This window comes from Trichomycterus rosablanca, chromosome 1, assembly GCF_030014385.1.
Source record: "Trichomycterus rosablanca isolate fTriRos1 chromosome 1, fTriRos1.hap1, whole genome shotgun sequence".
NCBI lineage: Eukaryota > Metazoa > Chordata > Actinopteri > Siluriformes > Trichomycteridae > Trichomycterus > Trichomycterus rosablanca.
Window position 1 is genome coordinate 55,650,142 of NC_085988.1, and position 19,065 is coordinate 55,669,206.

Consider the following 19,065-nt stretch of genomic DNA (forward strand, 5'->3'; position numbering starts at 1 on the left):
CTGCAGTGCCCGCAAAGTCCCTCTGCTCAAGAAGGCTCATGTACAGGCCCGTCTGAAGTTTGCCAATGAACACCTGAATGATTCAGAGAAAGCTTGGGAGAATGTGATATGGTCAGATGAGACCAAAATTGAGCTCTTTGGCATCAACTCCACTCGCAGTGTTTGGAGGCAAAGAAATGCCTGGTGGGGATGGTGTTCTTGGGGTCATATCCAGCATTTCTCTGCTCCCAGCTCCCTTGAGATCATTGACAAGCTCCTCCCGTGTAATTCTGGACTGACCTCACCTTTCTCAGAATCATTCTTACCCCACCAGGTGAGATCTTGCATGGAGCTCCAGAGCGAGGGTGATTGACTGTGATCTTATATTTCTTCCATTTTCGAATTATCTCACCAACAGTGGTCTCTTTCTCACCAAGCTTCTTGCTGATGGTCTTGTAGCCCATTCCAGCCTTGTGCAGGTCTACAATCTTGTCCCTGATGTCCTTTGATAGCTCTTTGGTCTTGCCCATGGTGGTCGAGAGATTTGAATGGAAGAAACTGTGACCGGAGTCTTTTATACAGGGACAGGACTAATTTGTGTGCCTCATGGGCACATAACCGGTCTGTGGGGGTCAGAATTATTGCTGGTTGGTAGGGGATCAAATACTTATTTCCCTTAATTAAATACAAATTAATTTATAACTTTTATTTAATGTTTTTTTTCTGGATTTTTTGTTGATATTCTGTCTCTCTCTGTTAAAATAAACCTTCCATAAAAATTATAGACTGTTCAAGTCTTTGTAAGGGGGTAAACTTACAAAATCAGCAGGGGATCAAATACTTATTTCCCCCACTGTACGTATATATATATATATATATATATATTATAGTCACTAGCTGTTCAGTTTTCCAAAATAAATAAATAAATAGAATGCACAGAATAAATAAAATAATAAAAATATAAATTATAATTATAAAAATAATATAAAATAAATGTACTTCTGTTCTAAATGTACTGTTTTATGTACTGTTTAAATGTTAACATACTGTTTTTTAAACTTTTGACTTTAATTGTAGATAGTGAACACAGTCAAATACTGATTGTCAAAAAACACTTACCAGTGTATGAGTTTCTTGTACAGTAAGTAAAAATGTTGCTACAATATGGTCAACATATGTAAATTAAACATAGCACTATGTGACCAAATGTGAACCCTTTTAATTATTGAGTACAGGTGTTTTAGCTACACCAAATAAGCATAAAGTATATACCCTTTTCTGTTCCAGCATGGTTGTGCCCCTGTGCACTAAGCAAGGTCTTAAAAAGTTTGGTGTTCTTTGGCCATTAAACAACCCCTTTGGAACAAGTTTGGGATGAATTGGAACATCAACTGCAAACCTTGAACAAACACAAATTCTCACAAACACACTCCAAACTAGTGGAAAGTGTTTATAGATGAGTGGAGGCTGTTTTAGCCACATGGGTTCTAAAAAAAGGGTTCAAAAAGTTCTAATAAGGTAAACACCTACCGTTGGCCATCTAGTGTGTGGTAACAATATAACAATATTCCAAAAGCAGATAGAAGCTAGCATCTAGCAATAAATAGTATCATAAACACTCTTAAATCAATTGCTTTACCTTTGTTTGCGCAGGCCATCCACTGGATAGGTCCCTTATCATAATTATGTTGGCCCACAGAGAAAGTAAACACACGAACCTATGGAACCAGAGATTTAACAGATTTTTTTAGACCAATACGTGTTGTAGTTACGCATATCTGCATATTTAGTGAGTTTACTCACCCTTTGGTCAGGGTTGTACTTTTCAAAGATCTCAGCTGCTCGGTCTTCTCCTCCATCCGTAAACAGCATGATGATCTTGTTGCAGTTTGCCCTTGACACATTGACCTATAGCACAAATAATATATACATACAGGGGTTGGACAAAATAACTGAAACACCTGGTTTTAGATTTTTAGACCTGGTTTAATTTATTAGTATGGTGTAGGGCCTCCTTTTGCGGCCAATACAGCGTCAATTCGTCTTGGAAATGACATATACAAGTCCTGCACAGTGGTCAGAGGGATTTTAAGCCATTCTTCTTGCAGGATAGTGGCCAGGTCACTACGTGATGCTGGTGGAGGAAAACGTTTCCTGACTCGCTTCTCCAAAACACCCCAAAGTGGCTCAATAATATTTAGATCTGGTGACCGTGCAGGCCATGGGAGATGTTCAACTTCACTTTCATGTTCATCAAACCAATCTTTCACCAGTCTTGCTGTGTGTATTGGTGCATTGTCATCCTGATACACGTCACCGCCATTGGATGCACATGGTCCTCCAGAATGGTTCGGTAGTCCTTGGCAGTGACGCGCCCATCTAGCACAAGTATTGGGCCAAGGGAATGCCATGATATGGCAGCCCAAACCATCACTGATCCACCCCCATGCTTCACTCTGGGCATGCAACAGTCTGGGTGGTACGCTTCTTTGGGGCTTCTCCACACCGTAACTCTCCCTGATGTGGGGAAAACAGTAAAGGTGGACTCATCAGAGAACAATACATGTTTCACATTGTCCACAGCCCAAGATTTGCGCTCCTTGCACCATTGAAACCAACGTTTGGCATTGGCACGAGTGACCAAAGGTTTGGCTATAGCAGCCCGGCCGTGTATATTGACCCTGTGGAGCTCCCGACGGACAGTTCTGGTGGAAACAGGAGAGTTGAGGTGCACATTTAATTCTGCCGTGATTTGGGCAGCCGTGGTTTTATGTTTTTTGGATACAATCCGGGTTAGCACCCGAACATCCCTTTCAGACAGCTTCCTCTTGGGTCCACAGTTAATCCTGTTGGATGTGGTTTGTCCTTCTTGGTGGTATGCTGACATTACCCTGGATACCGTGGCTCTTGATACATCACAAAGACTTGCTGTCTTGGTCACAGATGCGCCAGCAAGACGTGCACCAACAATTTGTCCTCTTTTGAACTCTGGTATGTCACCCATAATGTTGTGTGCATTGCAATATTTTGAGCAAAACTGTGCTCTTACCCTGCTAATTGAACCTTCACGCTCTTACTGGTGCAATGTGCAATTAATGAAGATTGGCCACCAGACTGGTCCAATTTAGCCATGAAACCTCCCACACTAAAATGACAGGTGTTTCAGTTATTTTGTCCAACCCCTGTATATACATTTATAACTATATAAAATCCAGTGTGCCAATCTAGTTCCCTCAAATATTTACTTATGTTTAACACCTGCAGTGTCTTTTAAAGCAGAACAAAGTAGTTTCTAGTTTTTAGTGCTAGGACTGAATGAGAGGCATCTTAAATACTAACTTAAATATGAATCTAATGCAATCCATAGTGTGTAAAAGTGCACAAACCGCAGAGAGTTGCTTGAAGGCTAGCTCAAATCCAGCCTTGTAATTGGTGATGCCTTTGGCAGTGATGTTCTGCACTGCTTTCTTTAGAACCCTCTTGTTACGGACATTGGCTTGGACAAGGTTCTCAAAACAGGCAGCCCGTCTGGCTGTATCACTAAACTGAAAGAAAAGGAAATCAGAGCTGATTATACCAATGCTTCTAATATATATGTCAATTGCACAGCAACCCACGGGCTTACCGTAGGTGGAAAAACAACAGTAAATTCAATCAGGATTATGACATACACACAAAAAATGGACTTAATTACTCCTTTAAATGGTGTCATTCAATCCACCACTAATATTTAAAGTGATTACCTCACAGGCCAGCATTGAAAAATATTTGTAAGCTGGAAAATGTGAGTATAAATGCAAAATGCTATCACTAAAACGTTTCTAGGTGATTTATTAAACATTAAATAAAGTAGAGTTTTTTTTAACCACTCAGTCACACACCACAAGTGGGCAGCAAAGCATCTTCTAGTGATCCCAGAACCTACACTCAGGAAAAGCCAATTTGCCTTACCAAGGAAGTGACCACAAACAATGACATATTGAATAGAAAGGTCATTATACTGTAGTTAAAGTGGACATAATGGTTATGTTTTATGTGTCTCTATTTACTAAATTTAGAGCAAAGATGAATATTGACTTCTTTTCTTTTACGACTTTCTTCCTTTTTTATAGTTACTACATGGATAGTACGTTTTAAGATGAGTCAGTTTTAGATGAACTTAAAACAAGCCTGGCTGTGTTTAATTTGCTAAACTAGTTTTCTAATGAAAGTAAATAAGAAAGCGTCTACTTATTAAAGTAAAAAATTATGTTTTAAAAAGTACTTTGTGTGCCATTTATGCAATAACATGTTTTGTTTAATAATCTGAAATCTGTTAAAGTGAAATATGCAATAACATACACTGATCAGCCATAACATTAAAACCACCTCCTGGTTTCTACACTCACTGTCCATTTTATCAGCTCCACTGACCATATAGAAACACTTTGTAGTTCTGACTGTAGTCCATCTGATTCTCTGCATGCTTTGTTAGCCCCTTTCATGCTGTTCTGGCAGGTATTATTTAGGTGGTGGATGATCCTCAGCATTGCAGTGACACTGACCTAGTGGTGGTGTGTTAGTGTGTGTTGTGCTGGTATGAGTGGATAAGACACAGCAGCGCTGATGAAGTTTTTAAACACCTCACTGTCACTGCTGGACTGAGAATAGTCCACCAACCAAAAATATATTCAGCCAACAGTGCCCCGTGGGCAGCGTCCTGTGACCACTAATGAAAGTCTAAAAGATCAACTCAAACTCAAACAGCAGCAATAGATGAGCGATCGTCTCTGACTTTACGTCTACAAGGTAGACCAACTAGGTAGTAGTGTCTAATAGATTGGACAGTGAGTGGACACGGTATTTAAAACTCCTGCTGTGTCTAGTAGTCCACTCATACCAGCACAACACACACTAACACACCACCACCATGTCATTGTAACTGCAGTGCTGAGAATCATCAGGTTAAAAAAAGTATGTAGAGAAATAGATGGACTACAGTCAATAATTGTAGAACTTCTATATGGTAAGTGGAGCTGATAAAATGGACAGTGAGTGTAGAAACAAGGAGGTAGTTTTAATGTTATGGCTGATCGGTGTATTTATTGTGTAGAGGCAACTATCTTTTATATCAAAAGTAGGTGTACATCTGACCACGAGCTCATTGGGCATCCTATTTCAAAGCCATGGTTATTTGTATTTGTATGGATTGTAGTATGGAGGGTTTAATTGGAGGTAAATATGACTAAAACATTAGCTAAACAAAAGGATTTGGAATAATTAAGCAAGAACATTAAGCAAGAACTGTGACACATGGTTTATCAAATTAGCAGGTCTATGATTAAACACACCCCAAAAATGAATTTGCAGCAAAATAAGACACTGCTTTATTACTTATATATAAAAATGGCCTGTGGCTTAGTGACATACAATTACAATAGTACTGATTATTAGCTTTAAGCTAGTGTCACCTTTCTAGAAAATATGGTCTTAAACTAATCACACAAATGGAATAAGTCATCAAAATGACACACACACACTTTGCGCTCACACAGATATCCATTTGCCTTTATGTTATTGAATATATTATTAAGCTGCTTTTAAGTTAAATTGAATTTTTTTTTTCAATTTTGTTCAACAGATGAAAATAACTTTTCAGTCATTTTCTATTCTGTTATTTAATATATTTTGAATGCTTAAATCCCTTCCAAATTCAAACACATATTTTTTTAATAGGTACTTATGATATTAAAAAGGTATTTTATATATTTTAAAGACATTGTGGGCGGCACGATGGCTAAGAGGGTAGCACTGTCGCCTCACAGCAAGAAGGTCCTGGGTTTGATCCCCAGGTGGGGCAGTCCAGGTCCTTTCTGTGTGGAGTTTGCATGTTCTCCTCATGTCTGCGTGGGTTTGCTCCAGGTGCTCCGGTTTCCTCCCACAGTCCAAAGACGTGCAAATGAGGTGAATTGGAGATACAAAATTGTCCATGACTGTGTTCAATATAAACTTGTGAACTGATGAATCTTGTGTAATGAATAACTACCGTTCCTGTCATGAATGTAACCAAAGTGTAAAACATGACGTTAAAATCCTAATAAAACAAACAAACAAAGCCATTGTTGGTAACTACGGCTCATTTCTAAAATAATAAATAATTGGCTTTTTAATTTTGGCCCATTAATTTTGGCCCAGTGTGAGGGTCCATCTGTTAGACTTCCAAAATTTAAATCTGGCATAAATATTTTATAAGATTCAAGTCAGAAGATTAAATGCCACCTTTTTATAGAAACCAGCATTGAGTGACTTTGGCTGAAACATCTGTCTTTTTTCCAGATTTAGCTTCTGCCCAATTAAATTAAATAATTCTCTGATATGTTCCTGTACATCACTTTATTTATGTTTTTTTATGATGGTGTGTAATGCACGACACATATTTGCACATTACCTGTTCACCAACTGCCAGGTTAACATTTTTTTTATGCAACCATATATTGCTCAAAATGATGGACTTTCAGAATTACTGTGTTGGCAGAAATAATAAAAAAAAAAATAATGCTACATTATGGTAATGTGTAAGAAAGGGAGTTTAAGTGTGTAGTTACAAACTAACTAACTAATTAACTAACTAACTAACCTGGCCAGGTCATGCTTAAATTAAATGCATACAGGCACCAGAACACACATCAGATCTTTCATAGATACTTACTGCAACAACATTGACAAAATCGTCATCAGAAAGAGTTTCCAGCATTTCGTTGACAGAAGTGCGGATCAGTTTAAGAGTCAGTCCAGATACACTCCCACTTCTATAGAGAACGAAGACAAAAACACCCAAACTAGTCATCTCAATACAATTAATCAACACAATAAGCTTTACTTATGACAGGCTAAATTTATTTCAGCCACCCCAGAGAGCACTGATGCATTATATCTGCTTCACACTAAAACTAAGCATTCAAATGGCATAAGATAACAGGAAAGACTTTATTGTAACAGGAAAGATACAATAAAGAGCTTACAACAAACAATAAAGTACAACAAACAACATGTTTCTTTATTTAAAAAAACTATCAATGGCAGAAGGGACTTATTACAACCATGCAGAATAAGAACCATGTTTGGTGTTTTATTTTATGATCCATGGTTGGTACTACAATGAATTAATTAATACAACGAAAATCTGTGGCATCAATAAAAAACATTCATAAAAAGCCACTATGCTACTGCACCAGAGCTGGGATTTCGAATACATCATATTTAATCTCAGCTCTGTCATCTGGCTGGGCTGGGCAGCTACATGAACAACATTTGACTGTTGTTCAGGGTGGGATAAGCTGGACCAGGGTTCCTCATAACTGGTGTAATTATGACTTTTGCTGGCTGACTGATGGCGCCTGCGCAGAGTTGAGGAATAATGCTAATCAGGGTGTAGCTCTCCGTACACAAAGCTGATCCGCATATGAACTTGTCTCGTGCAGGTGAAAAGATGCAGTCGGTACTGCACATGTCGGAGGGGGCGTATGTTAGTTGCAAGCTTCTCAGTCAGCAGTGGAGGGTTGTATCGGTAGAGGTGAAGCATAATGCGATCAGGGTAATTGGATACGACAAAATTGGGGGGGGGGGAATTGAGAAAAGAGGGAAAAAATACCCTAATGTTTTGGCTCATCAGTGTATATGACAGTGAGTAAAACTGAAAAATTTTTATTAAAATATTATTTGGACTAGATTTTGAAACAAAACTTGAATTAGTTGAATTAGGTTTGGATTTATGTAAATAAGAGCTTTCCTTTACATATTTATATGATAGCTTATTATATTGAGGCTTAATTAATTTTAGTATTTAGAAACAGCCCCTCACCCCCTAGTTCATCAATGTGATAAACAGTAAGTGGCTACGTTTATAATGGCATAGTATGCATACTGCTCTTACTGAGTAATATAAAACATGGTACAATGGAAATGCCCCAGTATTCTGTCAAAGCTATCAACATGGCATAGTACAATAAAAAAAAAGTATAACTATGAAAAAAAAAGTGACATCCAGCTTTAATGTTATGCACAACATTTATTTGTCTTCAGATAAATAATGAACATGTTACTGTTACATGAAACTGACTGCGATGGCTATATATATAAAGTAGAAGAGGCCACGACCGAATATGAAAAGTACCACTTCACTTCTTTTTTAGCTTTAATCAAGCTTTTCATCTCAAACAGATTTGTGTGTTGGTAAAACAATGATATCCTATGTTAAAGAGTGTGTACATATTGTATGTGCGAATGCTGTACTGCAGGACTGCTAAAAAATAAGATTAAAAAATGCTATCACTCACGCATCCACTAAAATCAGCATGTCCTTGGGTGAAGATGCTCCCTGAATGTACCTACAGTTCACAATCACATATGCAAGGAGAAACATACTGGTGGTTACACTTTAGACAGTACTGTTAAATTTAACCATTTGTATCTCAAAATCACATAATTACCATGGCCTTCTCCGTACATCGTACAGGTCGATTTTTCTTGGTGTTTCTGTCCATTCGGCAGCTAAAAGGGGTTTTATAGTGTTAGAAAATGTAATCTATAACTGTACAACATTTAATGTTTAAGTATACACTGATCAACCATAACATTAAAACCACCTCATTGTTTCTACACTCACTGTCCACTTTATCAGCTCCAATTACCATATAGAAGCACTTTGTAGTTCTACAATTACTGACTGTAGTCCATCTGACTCTCTGCATGCTTTGTTAGCCCCCTTTCATGCTGTTCTTCAATGGTCAGGATCACCGCAGAATAGGTATTACTTGGGTGTTGGATCATTCTCAGCACTGCAGTGACACTGACATGGTGGTGTGTTAAGTGTGTGTTGTGCTGGTATGAGTGGATAAGACACCTCACTGTCACTGCTGGACTGAGAATAGTCCACCAACCAAAAATATAAACAGCCAACAGTGCCCCGTGGGCAGCATCATGTGACCACTGATGAAGGTCTAGAAGATGACCAACTCAAACAGCAGCAATAGATGAGCGATCATCTCTGACTTTACATCAACAAGGTGGACCAACTAGGTAAGAGTGTCTAATAGAGTGGACAGTGAGTGGACAGTGAGGTGTTTAAAAACTCCAGCAGCACTGCTGTGTCTTATCCAATCATACCAGCACAACACACACTAACACACCACCACCATGTCTTTGTCACTGCAGTGCTGAGAATGATCCACCACCTAAACAATACCTGCTCTGTAGTGGTCCTGTTGGGGTCCTGACCATTGAAGAATAGGGAGAAAACTGGCTAAAAAAGTATGTAGAGAAACAGCTGGACTACAGTCAGTAATTGTAGAACTACAAAGTGCTTCTATATCAGGGGTCCTCAAACTTTTTAACCAAAGGGCCAGATTACTGTTCTTCAGTGTTTCGGGGGGCAGGACCGCAGGTGAAATAGTAAACACACCCAAAAAAACTATTTACTATGTATACTGGATGTATTGTCTGTGCTTTGTATAATTGTAGTTCATAATGATAATGCAGAAATTTTATTTATTTTAATAATTTCCATTATCCTACCCCATACAGTGTTTCCTTAAAAAATCAGTGTGAACTGTGAGCCTGCTTTTGCCTGACGAGAGTAAGCATCAGGTTCCATATTTGTTACTGCCAGTCATAATAGCTAATAAATGTTAATCAGTGAGTCTGGATCTGGTTGGAGATTTAAGGTGTTTCAACTTTGAAAAAGTCTGCACACAGAAGTAGATGCTCCCGAAAACGGTAGTTACTTTGAGTGCATGTTTTATTGGGATTGGGGAGCAATGGAAAGAGAAGCATAAAAATTAAATGTGCTTGAGTTTTGATTTTGGATGCATAAATGCGTTGATCTCCGGGAGCAGATCGTTAAAACATTTCAAAACTCGCCCCGACTCAGCCAACGGATCTCAGTAAAGCACATCTTCAGCTCAGACAAGAATTCCTGAAACTGCCTGTAGTTAAGAGCATTAGCTTTAATGAAATTAACACAGGACACGAGGATTTTCATAACGAAATCCCACTTAACTGCTTCGCAACACAATTCAGTGGCTGCGGTCACTCATCTCTCTATTGATGCGCCAATCACTCCCCTCATGCTTGGAGCGCCACCCGTTGGATCGCTGCCGTATAATCTACTGAGACTCCGGGTGGCCAATTTTTGTTTCCTCTGTTTTTTTTTTTCCCCGTTATAATACTGTGAGTTCGAAGATGAACAGTGGCCAGACAACATGTATTGCTGCTGTGGTTAAAGGGGCCGGTCAAATTAAAGCATCGGGCCGTATACGGCCCGTGGGCCGTAGTTTGATGACCCCTGTTCTATATGGTAAGTGGAGCTGATAAAATGGACAGTGAGTGTGGAAACAAGGAGGTGGTTTTAATGTTATGGCTGATCAGTGTATATGTGCTTGTTGGACATCCAGTTCCAAAGCCATCCATATTAATAAACAATCTACTGTAATAGCTGTAACAGCGTTCTGGAAAGGCTATGAGAACATTTGAGTGTGTGTGGGAATTTGTGCCCATTCTGTCAAAGCAGCATTTGTGAAGTCAGACTCACAATGTTGTGATGTTGGAGAAAGGGCCTGAGTATGGCATCAACGAAGAGAGCCACGGCATCATGATGGACATGGTATAATGAGTGACAGCATAGCAAAAAAGGCTGAGGACTTTAGCAATGACAGCTGAGCTGAAAATTTAAATCCTCCATGTAAAACCTTTGTCCTAATTTGGCTTCATACAAGGACACAGTCATGCTGGTACAGAAACGTGCATTTCTTAAACTGTTACCACAAAGTAGGGAGTGTATAATTGATTTTATACACCTGTTAAACACAGATGTTCTGGCCACAGAATGTAAAAACATGCACACATACACACACCTGGGAAGTATCTGGCAAGTCCAGTAGCACTTCCAAACACCTGCCAGCGAAGTGATGGGTCTTCCTCTTTATTGTTCTTGAACACTTCATCTAGTTGTGCTGTCCAACTCAGCTCATTTAAAATAATAGTGGCTGCAACACAAAAACACACCCATACACTGTTTATTTATATAGTTTTTGTTAAATTCTGAATGTGTGGCAGCTTTATTGCATGTATTAATTAGTCAACAAAAATGTGCATAATAAGAAATACAGTTCATAATTCAAGATTCACCATATTACAGCATACTAAATTAATTGCCAGATTTTAATGATGGTATCTTAAAGGTGTTTTCAGCACAGAACTAACTTGGCTTAAATTGCATAGGTCAATCTATGTCAGAGCTTAGTTAAGAATTTCCTCTTTTAAGTGATAAGAGCTTATTAAGAATTTTAAAAACAAATGACATCACTTTCCTACATAGTCACCTTTCAATGCATTTTTCCCAGCATCATACCAACTTTTTAATGTCATTATCAAAAAATTTTTTTGGTTGAGCGTGTAGCCACTGATGCTGCTTTCATTCATCATCATCACATAAAAATCTTCTTCCCCTTAAAGCTTCTTTGAGCTCCTCTCTCAATCTCTCAGACACAACCAATTACTACTCCTCCCGCCCTCACCGTTTCCAACCAAAATATAAAAGTGTGAAAACTTTTTCAAGATCTCTCTTGAACTTGGTGTAACTGGGTGGTGAGCACCTTGAGTGGAGGTGTAATAGCAAGTGGGCACTTAACATAAAAAGATAAGTAAAATAAAATAAAATTGAAGGTCTATTTTTAAAACAATCACTTCCAAGATTTTGCTTCAAGGCTTGGGGGTTATTTGTGTGCTGTGTATTTAACTGCAGTTTGTCATGGTTGCACTTTAATTCAACGGTGTTAAAAGCCAAATCTCTGCAAATCTCTGTAACAGGGACTACAAATCCAAGGAGTTGTAGAATTAATCAGCGCTAATATGCCAAAGCTTATTATGGACTATAAAAGAAAAATCCAGAGACCAGTGCAACGCTTAGTTTGACTAAGCTCGGACGGTTATGTGTCCTTACTTCGCATCTGTGAGAGAGCTCTCTAAGTTTGCCATTCTCTTCATTTGTCACAAACAAGGTATCAATGTTTGCCTAGTTTAAATCTTTTGCTTTAATCGCTTCATCACATTTACTCCCTGCCTTATTTTTTCAGTCTCGTCAGTTTAGATTAGGAGAGAAGCATAGGGCTGTGATTGTGTTTCAGTTTGTTGGTGGATTGAGTAGCTGGCTTGCAAGGTCTTGGTTCTACATAGTGCTCTCTCTCGCTAGTGGTAGTAGTTAAGTCCTCAAAAAGGTCATTGTGAGGAAGAAGTCACCTCCCTGACTGCTTTTGGTTTTGGCTTTCTGTACAGCCAAATATTCTAGGCTGTAGAGTGCTGGCCTTTACCAATCGACAGTCTGGTTTTGAATCCTGCTTCATGCGTTTGGAAAAAGAATACATTCTGCCTCCTTTTTTAAATCACACATTTAGTGTAATGTTTTGTCCTTTAGTTCATATCTTTCCTTTATTTTTCTAATTTTGTTCAGTCACTTGCACTTAGATCTAGAATCAGGCTGATGTTGAGTCTCTGCCTATTCATCCTCACCACCCATTACAATGACATTATAAAAATGGCATCTGGCCTAGCCAGACTAGAATAAACCAAACAGATACCTCTAACTTACAGTGTCTGCAGCATCCTCTCTAATACAGTAGGAAATGTAGAATGTTATGGCCAGCCATCTGGTGGAAATAAATAATTGTTTTGTATGGTTGTATAAGAAACTGGTTTACCATAATGTCAAGTGTTACCCGTTAGCTCTGGTTAGACAAAGGGTAAAACAGGCACTGGTAGCTTTTCTTAAGCATTTTTCCAATCCCCCCCATTCCCAATCTAGTTATGTCCAATTACCTGATCGCATTTCACTACCTCTACTGCTGCTCCACTCCTGACCAAGGAGGGCCATGACTAACACACACCCCGACATCAGGCTGGATCATATGGAGATCCATATTGCGCTTAGTGAGTAATGCACTGATCTACGTTATCCCCCATCTGTGCAGGCGCCATCGATAAGCCAGTAGAGGCCGTAATTGCAGCAGTTATGACAAATCCCCTTCGGCATTCACACCCTTCACATGAGCCAATGATTCTCTGTATAGGTGCCAGAGCTGAGAACTTGCAAATTTGAGATGTCACTTCTGGTGTGCTAGTGTGTTTTCCCACTGCGTCACGTGAGCCCCCAGTACCACTAGTATTTTTAAAACATATGCTTCCATTCTGGTGCACACATTTAAAGAAGGAACTGCTGAGAGGCATGAAATAGCATATTAATGCTGAAATAAATGTTTTAGCTTTGTATGCTGTTTAATAAAAAAAGAACTTTGCACTGAAACATACTACACCATTTAGAGCATTAATAGATGTCACTTGTTATAATTTCTGAACAGAAGTTAAATGCATGAAAAAAGTTAAGCTGTGAATATAACAGTATTTGAAATTAAAAGGAAAATATGACCAGTAATGCCCAACAAACAATATGGTAAAAAAAAAAAAAACTGTAAAAATAATGAAGGCTAAACTGTCACTCTGTACTCTAAATATGACAAACAAGTTAACATGTTTTAAATATTGTTTAGTATAGCTGTGAGGATATGTAACTGCTGGTTGCTGAATAGGATTGTTGAGCATTTAAACAAGTTCACACAGTGCAGTCCTGTGTAAAAGCAGCATCTGTTATATAGAGAGCACACAGTCCTCATGAGAGGCCTTTTACGAAGAGATTATTAGCTTATGTAGCCCAAATGTAATTTGTTTGGGGAAATGGCAGCCCTGTGCCTGATATTATAGAGATTAAACTGACAAGAAAGTGCCCACTAGCAGTGCACTAAAGACCAAGTAATGTTTACACATCACTTACACAAACAAGACAAACAAGGTGCAATTAGGTTTACTTTGTTTTTGTTCTGTTTTCATAAAAACGCTGAGAAAACATGCATGTCTTAACAAAAGCTATGAACTGATATAGCACTGGTAATAACTGGCAATTAAGTTTACTTTTCTTTAGTGCTTCTGAGTGATACACACCCTATTCTTAGAGTGGTATTTTTAGATATTAAAATCACACCAACCACTTAATAAAAAATAAATACTACAACAATACTATAAGTACAACAACTACTACTACTAATAATAATAATAACAAACACAGAAGGTAGTATGGGTGCCATGCATCATCAGTTCTAGTCTATTCCTTGGTTTCTTTGTGCAGTTTGTATATTTTCCCACATGAGTTTCCACAGAATTATTCGGTTTCACCCCATCTTTCCAAATAATGTCATCTGTAATGCCTCGTAATTGGATAGTACCCTGTCCAGGATTAATTATTCCCACCTTGCGCCTAATCTTAATGATGGAGTTGTCAAAAAATAAATAAATACATGGTCATTATTAATGTATATTATTAGTATAGTAATTATTATTTATAATAATAAGTGTGTAAGGCTTACTTTCTTCTAAATGGCTTGCACAAATACACAATGCACAATGTGAATCCAATATTTAAAGAGTAAATCAGTAGCACCAACAGAAGGCATGTCCAAAGTCCAGCCAAGGAGAGAAATTCCCCTCATAGACAGATTTAATTTTGAATTTGGCTTCACTAATACAGCAGATTTAAAGCTGGCACACAACACATATTAACACCATTATACTATTTTATACTAAGAGAAGTTAGCTTATTCCACATAAAGTAAAAGTAACTGTATATGTACTGGTTTCCTCATAATATTAATAATAATGTTATAATATAATAATAATGTTCTGGTGAAAAAAGTAAACAGGCTTTGGTTGGTTACTTAAAAAAATGCTGTGGAGACTGTCTGGTCCACTGGTTCCCCTGCATGTCTCATTGCCCATGCGGCCACAGTTGGGGTGTTTTTGGGAAATAAAAAGTGTGTTTTGTGGTTAGAAGTTATAAGTGGTTGGGTTGCATGTAAATACTTATATTCCAAATACCGAAGCACATAACGTATGCCCGTTCTGTGCATGTTAAACCAGTAGTGGGGGTGGTCTGCCTACGTCAGATCTGGTTATTGCTCTGGCTTCTGTAATACCATTCAAAGGCAATTCTGAGTAAAAAGCTAACTCCTACGAGTAAAAGAGCAAAATGCTTTCTTCTTCCTCGCCGATACCACAATACATAGCTGACCTATAGGTAGGTCATTAAAATAATTCCATAGTGCAATTTATTTATGGAGCGCAACATCATGAACTGAATGCAAAATGGGAAATTTAGAGTATAGAGTATTGAAAACCCAAAACATAATATCAGAAATCAAAATGGTGTAAGTCCTAATAATATGTTGTGTGTTTGAGTTTGTATGTTTACTTGATAAGAGGTCTGCATTCATTTATTGTTCGAAGTCAATATCATAAGAGATAAACAGTGTGTGGGTTAGCTATTAAGGAAATCAGTGTGTGGGTGAGCTGGAAAAAAAAAAGACTGCATTTGCAATGCATCCCATGAGAGCACTCATTCATTAACCTCAGCTCTATGAACAAAAGCACACCAAAGAGCATTCTTCCTCATCCTCTTCCATCATTATGAGAATTATGTATGTGTGTTGCTAATCAATACTGGCAGCACTTAAGCAAATAACTGTTTATATTTAAGTGTGTCCATCAGTGATGAGATAGACTAGCAGGCTGTATCTGGCTTTAACTATGAACGCGAAAATCACATTGTGACATTTTTACAAAACAGAAGGGCTGCACGGTGGCTCAGTAGTGGCAAGGCCCATGTCTGTGTGGGTTTCCTCCGGGAGCTCTGGTTTCCTCCCATAAGACATGCAAGTGAGGTGAATTGGAGATACAAAATTGTCCATGACTGTGTTCGACATTAAAGACTTGAACTGATGAATCTTGTGTAATGAGTAACTACCTGTACTGTCATGAATGTAACCAAAGTGTAAACATGATGTTAAATCCTAATAAGTAAAAGCATAAATGTATCCATATAATCAGTTAGGATACTGAATCATTTTCAGAAATATGGTTAAAAGCCACCAACACAGACATCATAACAAAATTCACTACATTGGCAACAATTGTGGACACAACATCTGAAAATAACATTTTCAACCATGGTCATCAACACACATTTAGTTCGCCCATTTTGATGTAACAGCTATCCCTTCTTCTATGCCTTTCAATCATGACAGCATTCATTTGGTTTTATTCAACCACAGGAGCATTAGTGAGTTCAATCACTAATGTTGGACATTAAGGTCTGGCTCACAGTAGTGTTCTAGTTTTTCTAGCTGTATTGAAGGGGGTTTTCAAGGTTCTTTAACAGCAAACTCAGTGCACAATTTTAAGACCTTGCTCATCATAAAACCTTCCACCAACTCCTGCAACACATTTGGAAGCACATAGATGTAGTGGTTCTGAAAATAGGGACCCAGCTCAAACCAACCAAAACAGCCCTACAACACTCCACCATCAAACCTCAAAGCTGACAGTATATACTGATAGAGAAACTGTTGACTCACTCGTCAACTACCAGATGGTGAAGCATTATTTGTCATTCCAGAGTGTGTTTCCACTGACCCAAAGTCCAAAGGGAGTGTTTTTCACACACATGCTCTCCTGTGCCTGACCTGTGTGAAGATGCTTGGTCATGGAAACCCAATCCAGCTCATCATAAACAGTTTTGTGCTGACATTGCTTTCAATGCTAGATTGAAACTTGGGATGAAAGCTGCAACCAAATTGTCCTCCAGGCATATTATGTCAGTGCTACATTGACAGACACTGATTTCTTCAGGACCAACCTTTTCTGTTGCAAATGAATGCTAATAAAGATTGCACATGTGTAGGTTTGATTCTATAAACGGTAGCATTGAGTGTGGCTAAAATGATCAGTTTTATTTATTAAGTGTTTTCTTGTGGGTGGCTCGGTGGGTAACACTGTCACCTCACAACAAGAAGGTCCTGGGTTCAATCCCCAGGCAGGGCGGACTGGGTCCTTTCTGTGCGGAGTTTGCATGTTCTCCCCATGTCTGCGTGGGTTTCCTCCGGGAGCTCCGGTTTCCTCCCACAGTCCAAAAACATGCAGTCAGGTTAATTGGAGATACTAATTGCCCTATAGGTAAATGGGTGTGTGTATGTGTGTGTATGTGTGTTCACGGTGTTACTTTGTGCCTTGCACCCATTGAAAAGCTGAGATAGGCTCTAGCACCCCCCGCGACCCTAATTGGATAAGCGGTTAAGAAAGTGAGTGAGTGAGTGTTTTCTTGTAATCTTGGTAAATGAAGATTATACACAAGCAATACACCCTATATGGCCAAAAGTATGTGGACACCTATGAGCTTGTTAAATATCTCATTCCAAAGCCAGATGCATTATTATGGAGTTGACTTCCCTTCATGGCTTTAACAGTCCTCAGTTTCTAGGAGTGCTTTCCAAATAATTTTTGAGTGTCTGTGGGAATTTGTGCCCATTCAGTCAAAGGATCATTTGTAAGGTCAGGCACTGATGCTGGATAAGGCCTGGGTCACAATTTACATTCCAATATATCCCATAGGTTTCTCACAAATTTACACTCAATGCGGTGTACAGACTGTTGAAGTTCCTCCACACCAAGCTCATCAAAACATATTTACATTGACATCCTGTTGAGCACCTGGGTACAGTCATGTTGGAATGGAAAGATGCGGTTGCCACAATTTATAATAATAATCTCGGGCAGGTGGAATGCCTTTATTTCTCATATCTATTATCTATCTATCCCCATTACCTGAAAGGTTGGAGCGTTTTGTAAAATGCAATCTGGGAGGAATCAAGAATCTGTGATTTGTTCATTCTCTTGGATCTTTATTTAACTGACAAAAGTAAAAAGTAAAGATTTCCAATGTTTTCAATAATCAGCTATGTTCCTTTACATTTTCTATTTGTCACAAATCCAGCCTCTCTGTGCTACAGGAGCTCCTAGCCAATGTTTATATGCCACGCCCTTGTCTCTGGGAGCACATGGTTGAGGTGGTCTTGTTTATGGTTTTAAGTTGACGCCCCCTTAAGATTATTGGTCAATGAAGCTAATGATCTACAGCTGTACCTCATTAGGTTCTATACTCAAGGTATTTAAGGACTGAGCTGTGGAGCTTTCAGTAGAAGCTACTTTGATTGTTGCATTGTCATGATTTTGACTTTAATGTTGTTTATATTTTTAATGAAGTCTTTGGTCATGGTGCTGATGATTACCTTTGTCCTGTTTCTAGTTCATGTATCATGTGCAAAGACTCATGACTTGTCTTGTGTTAGTTTGCTTCATGTTTAGCATAATCATTCAGTTTAGCTTTAGCATTTGTGTTAGTGTTCAGGACTTAGCTTAGGATTCAGGATAGTTTAGTCATGTTTAATGTTTGTTTAGCCTTTAGCATTAGCTCTTAGCATTTAGCTTGGTGTTTAGCATTGTTCATATATTGGTCTGGTCCTGTGTATCCCTGTCTTGTGTGTTGTCATTATAAGTAAACACTATATAACCTCTCTGCACGTGTGTCTGTCCTCGTCTCCGTCTGTAGCCGATTTATTACTGTTAATGAGACCTTTTAATTGTTTGGGAAATGAGGACACTAATTGTAGCAGTTTCCAAATCTTTAGTTCAAATGAGATGAGTTCCGGTTTAGAGAACTTGGTGGTGTTCTGTATAGAATTGATGTTTGGCTTTCCAAACTTTTTTGTGGAAGTAGGGTTTGTACATATACACTGTTAGCCTGGACTTTATATCTAATCAAACATTTTTAGTACAACTTACATAAATTATTTAAGTTTTTTTGCTCTACTAAAAAATGCAGACTACAATGTACTCATTTGAGTACACATTTAAATGTGCTAAAAGATTTAAGTTTACTAAACAAAAAAAAATACTTTTCTATCAGATTAACTTAAAAAAGTTAAGTTAAGGTAATTAAACAGAAAAACGCCCACCATTTACGTGTAAGCCCGCCTTTTTTCAGCTTGCTGTTGGTGAATCAGGCAAAAATGATTTTCTTGTGTTCGGGTAGCCATTTGTTTTAACTTTTGTAACCTGTTGTTGCAAATTACTTTTTACTTTTCATTTAAGGCTTTTTGCAAAAGTAAACTTGTC

General features: G+C 38.3%; 1 protein-coding gene across 1 annotated transcript in view; it reads right to left on the reverse strand.

The window, feature by feature from the left end:
* cacna2d1a (calcium channel, voltage-dependent, alpha 2/delta subunit 1a) overlaps positions 1–19,065 on the reverse strand; it is a 106,778-nt gene that overhangs the window by 34,651 nt on the left and 53,062 nt on the right. The window contains exons 7-13 of the mRNA XM_062994659.1: positions 10,869–11,000; positions 8,448–8,508; positions 8,295–8,345; positions 6,668–6,767; positions 3,366–3,524; positions 1,783–1,887; positions 1,619–1,697 (exon numbers count right to left, since the gene is read on the reverse strand). Coding sequence (XP_062850729.1) covers positions 1,619–1,697; positions 1,783–1,887; positions 3,366–3,524; positions 6,668–6,767; positions 8,295–8,345; positions 8,448–8,508; positions 10,869–11,000 — 687 coding nt within the window. The remainder of the gene's footprint in view (positions 1–1,618; positions 1,698–1,782; positions 1,888–3,365; positions 3,525–6,667; positions 6,768–8,294; positions 8,346–8,447; positions 8,509–10,868; positions 11,001–19,065) is intronic.